Here is a 14,431-nt window from a genome sequence, read left to right as displayed (position 1 = left end):
GGGATACTCATGCCTTGGATTCATTGAAGCAAAGTCTTCATGGCAGCTTTGACATGAAGGATCTGGGTGATGCAAATCACATTCTTGGCATGCGAATACTCAGAGATAGATCTAAAGGTTTACTCTATCTATCTCAGCAGGAGTGTATCTCCAAAGTTTTGCAGCGTTTCAATATGGAGGGGGGGAAAACAATTGGGGTTTCATTGCCTCCATATTTGAAACTCAGTGCAGAGGACAGCCCTGCATCTGATGATGAGAAGGCTGAAATGGCCAAGATACCATATGCTTCAGCTGTTGGCAGTTTGATGTATGCTATGGTTGCTACATGTCCTGACATTGCTTTTGCATTGGCAGTGGTTAGCAGATACATGGCAATCCCTGGCAAGAAGCATTGGGATGCAGTGAAAGGTATTATGAGATACCTCAAAGTCACAAAGGAGTTGTGCATCTGCTTTGGAAAGCAGAAAGCATCTGTTGTTGGCTTTATGGATGCAGACTATGCTGGTCATGTGGACTGCAGGAAGTCCACTTCTGGGTATGTGTTTACTTTCATAGGAGGAGCGGTCTCTTGGATCTCCAGGCTACAAAAGTGTGTTGCATTGTCTACTATAGAGGTAGAGTATGTAGCTGCCACTGAGGCATGTAAGGAGGCTTTATGGCTTTCACGTCTGGTGGGAGAGCTTGGCATCACGGAGTTACCTGTTCTCCATTGTGATAGTCAAAGTGCTATCATGCTAGCATGGAATCCTGTCTTTCATGCAAAGACAAAGCATATACAAGTGAAGTATCACTTCATTAGAGATGTACTTGAGAGCAAGAGCATTGAGCTTGTCAAAGTGCATATAGATGATAATCTTGTAGACCTTCTCACGAAGGGTCTTCGAGCAGAGCGGTTTGCTCATTGCCGACAGATGATGGGAGTTGGATAGATATATTTATTTCAGCTTTGTACATACTTAGACTTAGCTGATTCTTTTCTCCTCTTAAGGCACATTGCCTTTAGGTGGGAGGTTGTTGGGAATAAAGGGCCATCGTGCCTTTTATATGTGCACGGGTGTGAATACACCCTTAGCACATTGTACTTTCATACATATATCTATCTAAAACCTAAAGTGGTACACTCGTCATTGTATTGAAAAACGTGTTCACTCTATACACTGCTCTCTCGCACTCTCCCTGTCTCTCTCACTGCGCATAATGATTGTCTGCCTCGATCTCCGTGCCTAATCGATTCCTTCACCCATATTTTGAGCTGAGCGTCTTCTATGGTGGGACTATTTTATGTCTGCTTGTCCATTGAGTCACAAGTAGTGTCCCATTTTCATCCCTTGTATAGGACGCCCAATTATTCATGCGTATTGGCCATCACCCATCCATTTTACATCTCGTTCATTCATTGTACATAGATTAATTATTAGACTCTTGATGTAGATGCTCAAGGGATTGTGCAATGCCATGGTTGGAGCTCATGTGCTCCATCTTACTTTCACTTGCAAGGGAGCTGTACAGCAGTTGGTTGTCGTGTGACTAGTCTGGTGTCTGTGTAGGCCTATTGGGCCACTTTGTTTCTATTTCAGATTTTGATGCAAATAATGTGCTAAGGCTTTATTTGAGGAATACACACTCCATCTTGTGACATGTAGAATGAAATTTTCTTAGTCTATTGAAAGGCTTCATGCCATTAACTGAAGCGCATGCCATCTAGCATCTGATCTGGAAAGCACGAGTGTCCCTGCTACTAGGCTGCATGCCTCTGACTAAGCAGAACTGAGCTAGATTGTTAGCAACTAGTCAAAAACTTCTCAATTCATCAACCTATTGTGTTCTAGTTCCAGAGATGTAAGGCCACTGTAGCCCTACCATGCTTGTGTTCCAAATTCAGCAATTGCTACATTAGATTCCACATTTCCAGTGGATTGGAAGTGTTCCATTCAATATTGCAGGTTCATGAACAGATCATTGTAAGAAGTGGCATTGGGCCAGTTTGATTTCATAAGTTCAACAATCTCAGTATTAGAATAAGTACTCTCTTTTCTGTTAATTTAGGCTTCCTGCTTTTCCCAGTTGTTCTGCAATCATAGTATCTGCAGTTCCAGTGGCTAGAGAATTTAACATGCATTTAGTAACGCTTTGGCTTTCAGGGTGGCAAAACATTAGCAGTTTGTGTCTACTCCTTTTCTCTCTTGTAGGGTTTTGTGTGTGTGGAGCAGGAGGGCTGGGGGATGACTAAGGGGGAAATTCATTGTGGTTGCATACTGTTTCTAGGCTTCTTTATGTATCAAAAGGAAGTTGTTTCATCTCAAGTCTGCAATCCAAATTTGGTGAGCATTCTGTTAATGTCACGTACATATCATGGTTTGGGGAGGCACATTCCAACCGCATGGGTGGCTAGCTGGGTGGCACATGGTTGCTGATGGGCAGTGCATTTCACAGCCTGGGTGGCATCTTTTTGTGGCTGGCTGACCTGTATAGGTCCGACCTGCTTTATTGATTGCTTTTTCCTCTCACTCATATCCTTCATATTTGTGGAGATTGAGGCCCGAGCTGCTGGTCACATGAGAGCTGTGTTAGTATTGTATTTTGTTCTTGTGCTTTATTTGATGGATCCCATTGCCTGTTCAACTAATGGGACCTTTTTGCTGGAAGAAATGTGTTGTGCTATTTTGTCTGTTATGCACTTCATGTCTATAGCTCAACACTTGAGTCAATCTTGGGATTCTTAATGTATTTGATTTTTTATAGACGGAGATTGAAAAGCTGGCGGGAAAAATTCCCGTCTTGCTATTGAACACACAAAACTTCAATTGGAAAGCCTTGCGTGAGTTACGTGCAATGTTCGTGAAGGCAAGAGAAGAAGCAACTGATGATGGCAGAACATTGGTAACAGAACTCAAAACAATCAAGGTAACCATGTTAGCTCTTTTTCCATATGACACCTTACAGAAGTGCATGTATTGTGCTTTGACTTTTGTGGATGGTAGATAGCTTGCCTAACTATGGTCTATTTGGGCTGTGTCTTGTTACAATATGTCTATTACAGGAGACATCTCATCAAGATCAATCAGATTTTACAATGCTTTTTCCAAATATCATGAAGAAGATGGGGTATGTTTCATGCTTCATAGAATTTACTCACATATTTACGTTCAATCTCCTTAACAAGGCCTTAAAAATGAATCCAAAGAATCTATCAAGGATTTGGTCAATTGGTAACTGCACAGTTTCTCTCCGTGTCTGCTATGCTGTGAATGGATAGAAAGTACCTTGAATCAGTTGCAGGTTTGTGATTTTGTAGCACTACGAGGAAAGGCTTCTTCCTTTAAGCCTAACCTTTGGTTACAAGGCTTGCATGCTTTGTCCAATGCTTTATCAGCTTTGAACTTGGTCTTCCAAACATATTCAGCCTGAACTCCTCACACTCCACTCAGGTCTCAAATATTCTCCCCTATTGTATGGCCCTCTCGACAGATGGTGCCTTAAGTTTTCTGCTTTAATTTGTTAATCAAGATTTACTAAAGTTCATTCACTTTGGTGCAAGCAGATCCACCAGCCCATCGAAGATAGTGTCACACACCTGAGTACATAGGGTGAGGTAGTGTCCTGAGCTTAGAACTGCCAACAGGAGTCCCGTGAGATGATGCTAGCCAGCTTGGCTCCACTCAGCAGAGATGCCCCATCTTGCACATTTGGAGCTGATCATACTCGAACCTTGATCATAGAAAATGGAAATAGTTGGGTCTCTATGTTTGTCACAAATAACTGGGCGGGAAGTACATGGTGACCATGGATTCCCCTCCTTTAGCCAGACCACTAAAGTGTGTCCCTATGTGGGAATGGACTAGGAGCAAACACTGCCTGCTGTCAAAACGTCCCATCATGGACTTGAAAGTCAAACCTACTCCGGGATCTGAATCACCAAACAATGTCAATGCATGTAGAAAGCCTCTTTCAGGGTCCACTGCATCATATGAATGTATGGCACCTCTGCCCTCTCACAATCATCCCTCTAGCCCAAGTATAAGTGAGGAACACCATTGCACTACTAGAAGACAGGGACATCCTTGCTCCATTCAAAGATAAGCATTGGAGGGGGCCTCAGAAAATCAAGGTTAGGCTATGTGAGGAAATCTCAAGCCACTCAGAGAAAGTTAGAAAGAAAATTGGTGATATGCAAGATGATGTTGGAGAGTAGAGAGAGCCAGAGACACCTGCAGTACTCGTGGTCAACCAGCTTGAATAATCAAAAAGGTTCAACAGTTCAATCACAATCAAATTAAGCACATAGAAAGAGATCAATCAATGAAGAAACTGTAGTGCATGAACATGTCAACCGGCACAGATGAACTCTCTCCAAAGAAAACGAATCAGGTAAACAACAGCTGCCAAGAACACATTTGCCACGTGAGTTAAAGTGGAGGTGACTGGTCAACAAAGCAAAAGCAGATGATGTCAGCATGTCAACAGGAGTCTAGGAGAAAAACACAACAGTTTGATGGTAAGCAACAGCTGCCATGAACACATTTGCCATGTAAATTAAAGTGGAGGCAACTGGGCAACAAAGCAAAAGCAGATGATGCCAGCATCTCAGCAGGAGTCTTAGGAGAAAAACACAACAGTTTGATGGCTGGTTAACAGGTGAGTGACTGCATACAAAGGCCTCACAAACCAACTGGAGCTTAAATGATGATGAAAGTGCAGAATATACAGCTTGGGCAGTAGATTGCCCAACAGAAAACATAGAGTTTAGGGCTGTGAAGCTGAAGTAGTCAACTGTAGCAGGGTATACAGCCATAAAATGCAGGGTACATAGCCATAAAACGCAGGATATGAGCTGGAAACAGCACGTCCAGGCAGGGGGTGTCAGCAGCATAAACACAATCATTGACAGCCTTCTGAGCAGTAGACCAGCTTGGAGAATATCTTTCCAGCAAGAACAGCAGCACAAAGCCAGAAACCAGCAACATTGACTGTTTGATACCATGTGAGAATGGGCAACAGAAGTGGAAGAATCATTGCTTCTGAACACTGAGAAGAATAAACTGTGAAAGAGAGAACACGAGAACTCAAGTAATGAATGTATGGGCAATAGAATCAATTACACAATACATGAGATGAACTTGTCAAACCACACATGTGAAGGCACGTGTTGTAAGACTATTAGTACCTCCAGTCTCCATTCTCTCTCCAAGTGTGTTGTGCTAAGAAATGCACTTAGCCACTTAAACAGCCCCAAAACATGCTTATTTTAGGCTTATTTTAGCCAAAGCTCTAAAACAAGGAGCGGATCGAGAAAGTTTAGGAGAGGATCTAGAACCCTAATTTTCTATAAATTGGCAGCCAGCCCTCCACTCTTTCACAATCTCTTTTTTGCAGGTCTCAGGTGTTACCAGCTTGCTGCCCACACCCTGGTCACGGAGGATATCTCAGCCCTTGCTGTCCATCACTATTCCCTACAGTCTGGCGCCTATTTCTAACCCTCCACACGCTGATTGCTGCTGTCCTGCTTGCGTTTTTAGTCTTTCTCTCTCTCTCTCTCTCTCTCTCCTGCAGGTTCCGTTTTTAGTCTTTCTCTCTCCTGCAGGCTATCCTGCCTGCGTTTTCAATCTCTCTCCTATAGGCTCTGTTTTTTGGTCTTTCTCTCTCCTCATTGCTGTTTGTATCAGACCCAGCTTTTCATTGCTGCGTTTGCTAGTGTTCAACATCCGGAGGTTGCCTTGTTGCAATTCGGGATTTGTTCGGAGTACGACACACTCCAGCTCATTACCCTTGCCCTGATCCTAGAGATATAAGAGTTCGAGGTTCAGTATTCATTCACTGCATAGTGTGTTTGCTACATGAGCATCGTATTATTAGTAGTCATATCATTTCATTTATTCACTGTGTTCATTGTCTCTGAGTTACTCTAACCCTAACCCTAATTGTGTTCTTTTTATCAGTTTGTGCTTTGTCATACGGTTTTTGTTCATGTTTTTGTGTTAGGGTATTTTTCTTTACAAAGTGGATGTGATCTGATACAACAAGAGAGTGGAGGAGGAGTAAAGTATATACATGTCCCAAAATGAGACCCAAGATAAATGACCTAGTCCTAAGTGGGCTGTCCAATTGGTCAGAAAGGTGCCTAATATAGAGCATGATAAAAAATTTAATACCCATAAAATCTACAGTGCTAACACCAACACTACCTGAAACATATTCGTTCATATACTTTGACATAAGCTACTATTGACTTGCTTGAAATCACACTAGAGGGAGGCCCATATGAGTTGTGGAAAGTTGAAATGAGATGGCGAGGATAGCCACCTCTTAGTTGAGGAAGAATAAACCACTTTCAGGACAGCTCGCATGGAGTGCCTCATCTTAGTCAAGCTTGGTGATAGGTTTCTATAATCCTTTTCGTTAATATGAGCCAATGCCTTTCTTTTTCATTCCTTTTGTTATGCATGAACTAACTATACGTTACTTTGGAGACTAAGACCAATACTAGTAACTATAGAGGAGGCTTTAGAAGTAGAAGAACTTAGAAATGTACAACAAGAAATGTTTGTTGTGAAAGCAAACTAGAGGATGATAGGGTTTGCAGGGGGAAACATTGTGTGTATGGCAAAGACTAAGAGAGAATAGAAGCTGAGAAAATGAAGCATTGAATCATGCTAAGTGAACAAAGCTGATATAGTAGAGCCAAAGCTTTAAAAATGACTCCACTATCCTATCCAATCAGGCAGCAACACCTATAGGGAATCTGCACAGTGAAGGGAGAGAAATGTAGTTCTCTTGGTAGTTCATGTTGAAGATGTATGTTGAAGGTGAAGGAAAAATGTCGAGGGAGTGGAATACAGTCCTTAGATGCCATTGGAGTTGAGGAAATTGAAAAAGATCACCAGCCACAAACGTGTACTCTAGAAGATGAGGATCAATAGGATGGCTTGCTAGATGAGGAAATCGAGCCCTTGATGAAGCAAGAAGTGCAAAAACGTAGGTGTTTGAGGCAGGAGGTGCTTGTCAAAATTGTTGGCGATGCCAAGGAGGTGTTAGATTGTGAAACATAGCCTGAGAGGTTGATGTCAGGTGGAGAGCACTGTCGCTAGCTAGAGAGAGGTGATTTGGCAACAAAAACGTAGGTGCTTGTTGATGCCAAATGGAGATGGTGGTTGCTAGATGGGGGAAGAGAATTTGCGGCAAAAAACACAGGTACAATATGATGCCAGATGGTGGAGATGGTCACCAAATGGAGGAAGAGAATCGGCAGCCCAAAAGGCAGCCTAGAAGAAATGGAAGATAGAGTGCTTGGTGCAGGGAGAGATGTAGACCATGAATTGCAATATCGTGTGGGTGTAGTGTGAGCAGCAACAAAGAGGAAGAGAGTGACAGAATGTCGGAAGGAATGAATGTGGGATGGGTGGAATGAATGAAGTCAGTGCCATATATATAGGCATAGATTGTCGAGAGTATTGCCCATTGAAGTCTCTCGGGTGCGTCTTGACTCTCTCGAAAGGCGCCTAGAAAGCCTTTTTAGGTGTGCAAATGGAAACCAAAATAGGAATGGAGGAGGGGGAAATGTACTGAATGATATGGTTTCTTAACAATGTATACTTGGTACTCTAGTAGTTTACCTTTTGTTTCATATGAGCATTGTTTTGGTGCATTGCATTCTTTAATCGTGGCCATCCACCTACATCTAGCTTGCATTTAGGCTTTACTTCATCTTCCTTTAGTAGATTAGGCTTAGATCCTACCTTTGCAGAAGCTTCGCTAGCCTCATTTTCGTTCAATCAAGCTAGCTTGGATTCCTTCCAGGTCTTATGACAACTTTTTCTTCTTCCAATCAAGTGAGTACCACTTTGCATCATAGTGCCTTATTGTTAGCAATATCATGTGGGGACTTTGCACCTCTCATCTACTCACAAGTGAGTACCCTTTATGTGATGGGCTTCCCCCTCTTGCATTGCATACGTTGATCCTTGCCACTCAAACACAAGGATATCCATCTTGTGCTAATGGTGTGCCATCCTTTTGAGTCTTACCCTCAGGTTACAGGTACCTTGATGGTTCCCATAGAGTCAATGTGTTTACACTAACATTTGATCCATTGTGCACACCTCACCTTTGCATGGTGGGTACTTTGGGGCAAATCTTGAAGTGCACTTGACTTCCTTTCTCTACCCAGTGTATCCTACCCTTTTACTCCAATTGTAACGATGGCAAAGGCCTTAAGTGATGAGACTTGTTTCAATAGGTCGAACTTCAAAACTTGGTCAAACATTGTGCAATAAGTGCTCAAGTCCCAATGCTAATGGAAACTAGTCATTGATCTAGAGCCTTGATCCTCAACTTGCCTACTCTAGTCTAGTGCATCAATGGAACGCTTGCAATGCTATAATGGATAGGAAACACCTAGGCTATGTGGACAAGGTGTGTTGCTCCAAGGCTTGGGGTAATCATGGAAACCTATTCCCAATCCCTTTCGACCTCAGGTACACCCGCACTAAGCTAATACCTTTTATTAGCCAAGAGGGGGACTCCATCCTTGAGAGGCTTGAATGTCAAAGTGTGCTGAAAACTTGCAGAAGATAATGACCAGCCAAATGAAGAATGGCTGTCCCCAAAATCTAGCTGGCTGCTGCCATGCCATGCATCAGATGCCAGAAAACCTGCATAAACTAATGCAAGAAATCCTATTGCCATCATAAATGCTGGTCATCTCCTAAATTGAATGTAAATGAACCCTCCAACCATTGAAAAAGAAATGCAAAGGGCTGGAAAATAACTCGGTTAGTGTGAACACACTAAAACTGGCTTAATACCTGCTCTAAATAAAGTTGCCCTTTGTCAAAACACATGACATGAGAGATGGACAAAATGTTAGAGCTTCTAATGTTTTGGATGTGGTGAAAGGCCAAAGGAGATGGAATGAATCCAAGGGTGGCAGAAGAAGTGCTAATATTGATGAAGTTTGCTGATGTTGTTTGTCGATGAAACTCCTTACAATCATGGAAATCCCCTTCTGAAACGCAAGGGTCAGGGAATCCATAGCTGCATCACCGCTATTGTCCCCCTCTGAAAGGGATGGGGGTTACGTGAGAACCACTAGAGGGAGATGGTGGGGGATGGGATGGAACTTGTGGGATAGGTGGTGCACAATCAAGAATGGGTGCAACAATGAACAATTGCTTTGAAGGACCTTGCACATTGGAAGGGGAATGGAGCTTGTATAGCCTCCTCTGTGTGAAGAAATGCTCTAAATGCACAAAACACAAACCCAATCGTACGACAAAGCACAAACTGATAACACTGAACAGAATTAGGGGTACGGTAACTCAGAGAGAATGAATACAATGAAGAATGAAGTGAATGACTACTGAATATATAGTGCTCATACAACAGACACACTATCCAATAAATACTAAAACTCGAATTCTCATATCTCTAGGATCAAGGCAGAGGTTATGAGTTGGAGAGTGTGTTGTACTTCGAAGGGATACTAAAATGCAGCAAGGCAGCCTCCATGTGTCCAACAACATCAAATGTAGCCAGAGAGGTTGGATCTGATGTAGAGAGGATGTGAGGAGAGAGAAATACAAAAACTGCAAGTACTTGAGGAGAGAGAAAAACTGGGCAATAGTTGGAGACGACTGAAGTGTAGTAGGCAACAACTAGAGAAGAGAGAAACTTAGCAAATGCAGATTTTGGATAATGGCGATAGTGTCTGATTGATGGCGATAGGTCCAAGTGATGACATCGGCAACAAACGCAAGCATTAGACAGTAGGCGACAACTCCAAGGTACCAAGCGACAACTCAAGACTATAGGAGATAGCTCACAGGTGGGGTCAGAGACTTGAATTAGGGGCCAGATGGTAGCAGATAACAATGGGAAGCTCTGGCCGCAATGTCCTTTGCAAACCAAGTGTAGATAACAGAGATATGGCTCCTAAAACTTGCAAAAACGAGATTGAGAGAGAGTGTTGGGGTATATCTATTAATAAAAAGTTTGGGGCATCCAAATTAGCGTTTTGTATGTGGGACATAGTAACTCTCTAGAATTGTGTTTCTTTTTAAGATAATAATATTTCTTCATTAATTAAGGGCATTTTGGGGCTGTTTAGGTCAGGCTAATGTAATTTTAGCTCAACATCCCATCTTTGGCCCGAAAGTGACCCATGAGAAATATGCCCTTTTTAGTTATGTTTATTTTACCCCCAGGCGTCCCACCCCAAAGCATCTAGGGCATTGGGCAAAGGGTGTATGTCGGCCGATACCTCCAAACTAGTGTGAAGTCTTTGGCTTCGTTGGCATGGTTTGGTTTTGGATGGCATCTTCTTTTGGGCAGCCTTCCACCCAAAGCTCAGACAGTCATGTTTGAGTTGCGATCAAACTAATGACAACACTGGCTCAACTACCAAGTGACATGTATTTGTTACGTCTTGTGAAGTCTCCCTCTTGGTAAAGGGAACCTTGTGGAGGTCTATTTGTGAAAAGGAAGCATGCAACATGTTGCCAAATCGGCAGAAGTTTTTCATTAGGGAATGGTAGGTATGCCAAATTTAAGTTGGGGAAGAGGACTGTAATGGGGAACTGGTTTATGTTCTGGAGCTAGTGGAGCGGCTCATGCTAGAGTAGCTGTAGCATAGGACCCATTGGATATCCGGGGAAAAATATGACAATTGCTTTTTGTGGAAAATAGGCAGTGGCAGGGAAAGACGACAAGATTGCTGCTATAGCAAATAGGCAGTGGCAGGGAAACATGACAATGGCCCTGCATGGAGGGGGATAGCAAAAGGGGTGGCACAAGAGTGCATGCTACTAGCCTGTAGCAGCCATGGATGGCTGGCAGTGGGAGTGGTAGTTGGAGATGGTTGCGGGCGGGGCAGGTGAGTGGCAGGTTGGGCAGACATACAGTTGCTGGATAGACAGAGGGCAGAGATGGCAGGCAGGTGGATGAGGGAGGAGGGAGAGGTGAAGGGCAGAGCAAGGGAGGAGCTAGGCAGGGCTGCACTCGGAGGGGGTGGGGATGTGGGGGTGCACAGGGGGACAGGGGAGCTCAGAACCTTCACTAGAATCTAGTCGTGCTTTTTCCTGGAATGGCGGCCGCCTATCATCCATGCCAACAGTGGACGAATGGGTTCATGGAAATAGGAATGCGTGCAGGTTACAAAACTACATGTTGTGCGATTTGCGCCTCTTGGGTTGTTAAGGTACATCGATTCACAAACAAATCGTAAGAGAGGAACCGATGCTTCATAGATAGTGATTCTGCTCCATGAGTCATGTCTGATTTCTTGAAAAGCTTTCTTGAGCTGTGTATTGGATGTTGGGTTTTTATGGTAAGCATTTACAGTATTGAAAAAAGGGTAATGCGTGTGTGCATCTGAACAAACGTGGGGATGTGCAGAGTTGCGGGAAACCTGGACCCATTTCTTACAAGGAAAGTGAATAGCAGGGCGTGCTTGGATTTCTTGCATAGACATTTCCTCCCACCGGGTATGCATTTAAGCAAGCATGTGTGGATGTGAACCTATCAATCCTTGTTGGCTAATCCTTGATGTGCTGAATTGTGCAGGGACTGGCTCGCCTTATGCTGTTGAAGTGGCCGGCGATGAAGAGTATCTCATCATTGGTGAAGCGGTTTCTTAAGTACCCTGTCAGCACCTCCGCAATCTCCATGTTTCTGCCGAATTGCTCCTGTCTGAGCTCTCTCTTATCTTTATCGTGGCCGCCGATCTTCTGATTTCAAAATTCTTTCCTGATGACAATTCTTTGTGCTACAACGCACTTTGTAACTTTACGAGAAATGATTGTGTCTACTTTGGCAGTTTTCTTTTTCTTGCGTCTTTTGCCTTAAAAGGCTTACCAATACCTTTGGTCGGTTTGTTTTTTTAAACAGAAGATTGGTTTAAAACCTTTAAAATGTCCAAAAGTTTTAACATTTAAAGTGGCACATAAAATAATTTGATCTGGAATACCCTCCAAAATTGTGAGCGCTCCATAATGTCACAACCCTTTTAAAATATTGTTGCTACATGTCATATACATGCACATACATACACACATATGTACGTATATGTACACACACTCTAAGACGCAAGGGTGCATAGGACAAAACAAGATAACTCAAGAGTTCAAATCTAATCCTCTTTTGAGGTGCCATTAGCATGCATTTTAAAATAAACTACCAAGGTTACAAGTGATACTATATAAGTTAATGACCAGCATGTGAATATGATTTGCTTGTTGGATACAAAAGAATTGCTTCATAATGATTATCATACTAGAATATCGCGGTTCACTATACCACAACATCAAGAAGAATGTTCATTATACATCATAAATAGGATCATGTTTAGATAGTTTAATGAGCCTTGTATGTACCCTCATCAATCGGCAAACAAAGGATGGATGAAATGTTATGAATGCACAACCTCCACAAACATGTGGTACCTCAAGTGCATATCAACCAACTTGCACCCTTTAATATTGAGCAATAATAGAATATTATTCTTGACCACTTAGGGCATAAATTGTTAGAAGTGTGCAATCCCTATGTTATCCTTGAACACAAGTTTTTATTAAGTGGCTAGAAAGGATTTGATTCTTGTCAATGAACAAAGAGGAGACTTGTAGTAGTCTTAGGCCCGAGATATATTGAAGTGTTTGTAAACTATGCACAATGATTTTCGCTTAATGCTTGCCATTGTCCTAAGACCTAGCAATTATGCCTAGCATCTTTTTTTGGGAATGAAAATAAAAGGAATCTAGCTTGGTGTAATTAATGTTGAACCACAACTTTGTACTTTAATATCTCTCATTTTTAAAGTTTTCTTCATTTTCTCTTTAAGATACTTCCAACTTTAAGTATGCAATTTGTCCTTCAAGTGTGTATATAGTATGTTCATGTATATAACATGGTACACACGTATATTATACACCAAGCTAGGTTTATACATGCATGCACAAAAAAAACTTTTCTAAACATGGTTCTAATGTAATCTGTGCATCATGAAAAGTTTTATTTTGCGTTATCTAACTTGATCATAGGGATCAGTCTCTAAATGGATCGCTCCAATTATGCTATGCATTCAATGAATATGAAATATCTCTATGAAGACAATTGAAAAAACAAAGCAAAATGTTACATAAAGAAAGTATTTCAATGTTTGCTTCTTTAACACATAAAATTTCAAGATCATGAATTTCCTCTAGAATTTCAAGATCATCAATTTCCCCTATGTTGTTGCATGCATCCCTTTCTCCTTCATTGTCTTCATTTTGCATATATCCACCAAAATTTGTTGGAATTGTTATGCACCCTTTTTATGTGTCACACAATTCACACCTTGAGGCTCAATAGAAAATGGAGCCTCCAAAATATGAAGGTTAAAAAAACAATACACTAAGTTATTGGCCCTAGAAATTTCAAGTATGAGTTTCATTCAAATTTTAGTTTAAAAAAAGCTTGTTTTACAAAAAAAATAACCCTTGTATTGATCACATATGGTATGGTTACTTTTTAAAAGGTGCATCCTTCAAGGGATTCAATGAAATTTAGACAATTTTAACTCATCAACAAGTGAATGAAATAAAAGATGAATAAACTCCATTGATGGCTTTCGAATGATAGAGGAATCGCTAGCATCCACATAGCAACATGGTAAAGCTTAATATGCATAAAGCCAAGCTCTTTCCATCGACTAGGAGCCAACAAGAGTCAACAAGATGTTTGCAACATCAATTCGCTAGGATTTTTCAAAATGCATTTATTGTGATCATGCTTCACTTTTTATATGTACACATCTTCCTTGCTTGCATGATAGCAAATGATCACACACTTTTTGGAAGGCTATCATAATCTCCTTGAAATACTTAAAACTAAGAATGCAAGAAATATTACTCTTTTAAGGATAGTAAAAGAGGTAAATGCTTCATTTTTCAAAGGGCCTCATAGAAATGTCAAAAAAATTGCCACATGAATTTTTTTAATTCATTAACAAGGTGCAATATAAGTAGAATTACCTTCATCAAGTTAATGCTCTTTTCAAAAATTTGGGAAAATAATTTGCCTTGCTACAAAGGCATTTTTTGATGCCGTTGTGTGTTTGAGATTATTGTAAGCCAAAAATATGCTTAAGTATATTGCTTGAATTGTGTATCTCATATCTCTCAATTCACTAAGCAAAGATAGGTGGTGAGAAATCGCGTTACAAAAAATAATTCAAGACATATGTTAGAGTACCAAGAAATGTATAGATGTGCTAATAAACTTCCCAATGTCATTAGTGGCCACGAACACTAGTTGAATATATGTTAAGAGTACTAGAAAATGCATAGGTGTATTGATAAACTTCCCAACATGATTAGTGCTTCAACAACAAGTTGAGAGTATAAATTGCACAAAGAACCCAAGTGATCCCTAAATATTGAGCAATAATGTGTTATCT

The 14,431-nt window shown here is 41.3% G+C and overlaps 1 protein-coding gene across 1 annotated transcript in view; it reads left to right on the top strand.

Moving 5' to 3' along the window:
- The window catches only part of LOC148036011 (uncharacterized), a 33,089-nt gene extending 21,270 nt beyond the window's left edge, over positions 1-11,819 (top strand). Inside the window, exons 5-8 of the mRNA XM_087678012.1 lie at positions 2,743-2,904; positions 3,041-3,105; positions 11,389-11,477; positions 11,557-11,819. Of these exons, the coding sequence (XP_087534138.1) occupies positions 2,743-2,904; positions 3,041-3,105; positions 11,389-11,477; positions 11,557-11,630 (390 nt within the window). The 3' untranslated portion in view covers positions 11,631-11,819. The remainder of the gene's footprint in view (positions 1-2,742; positions 2,905-3,040; positions 3,106-11,388; positions 11,478-11,556) is intronic.
- The last annotated feature ends 2,612 nt before the right edge of the window (positions 11,820-14,431 follow it).

Source organism: Lygodium microphyllum, chromosome 5 (genome assembly GCF_053477565.2).
Source record: "Lygodium microphyllum isolate KBCC chromosome 5, Lygodium_microphyllum_v1.1.10, whole genome shotgun sequence".
Classification (NCBI taxonomy): Eukaryota; Viridiplantae; Streptophyta; class Polypodiopsida; order Schizaeales; family Lygodiaceae; genus Lygodium; species Lygodium microphyllum.
This window is presented reverse-complemented; position numbering and strand designations above follow the sequence as displayed.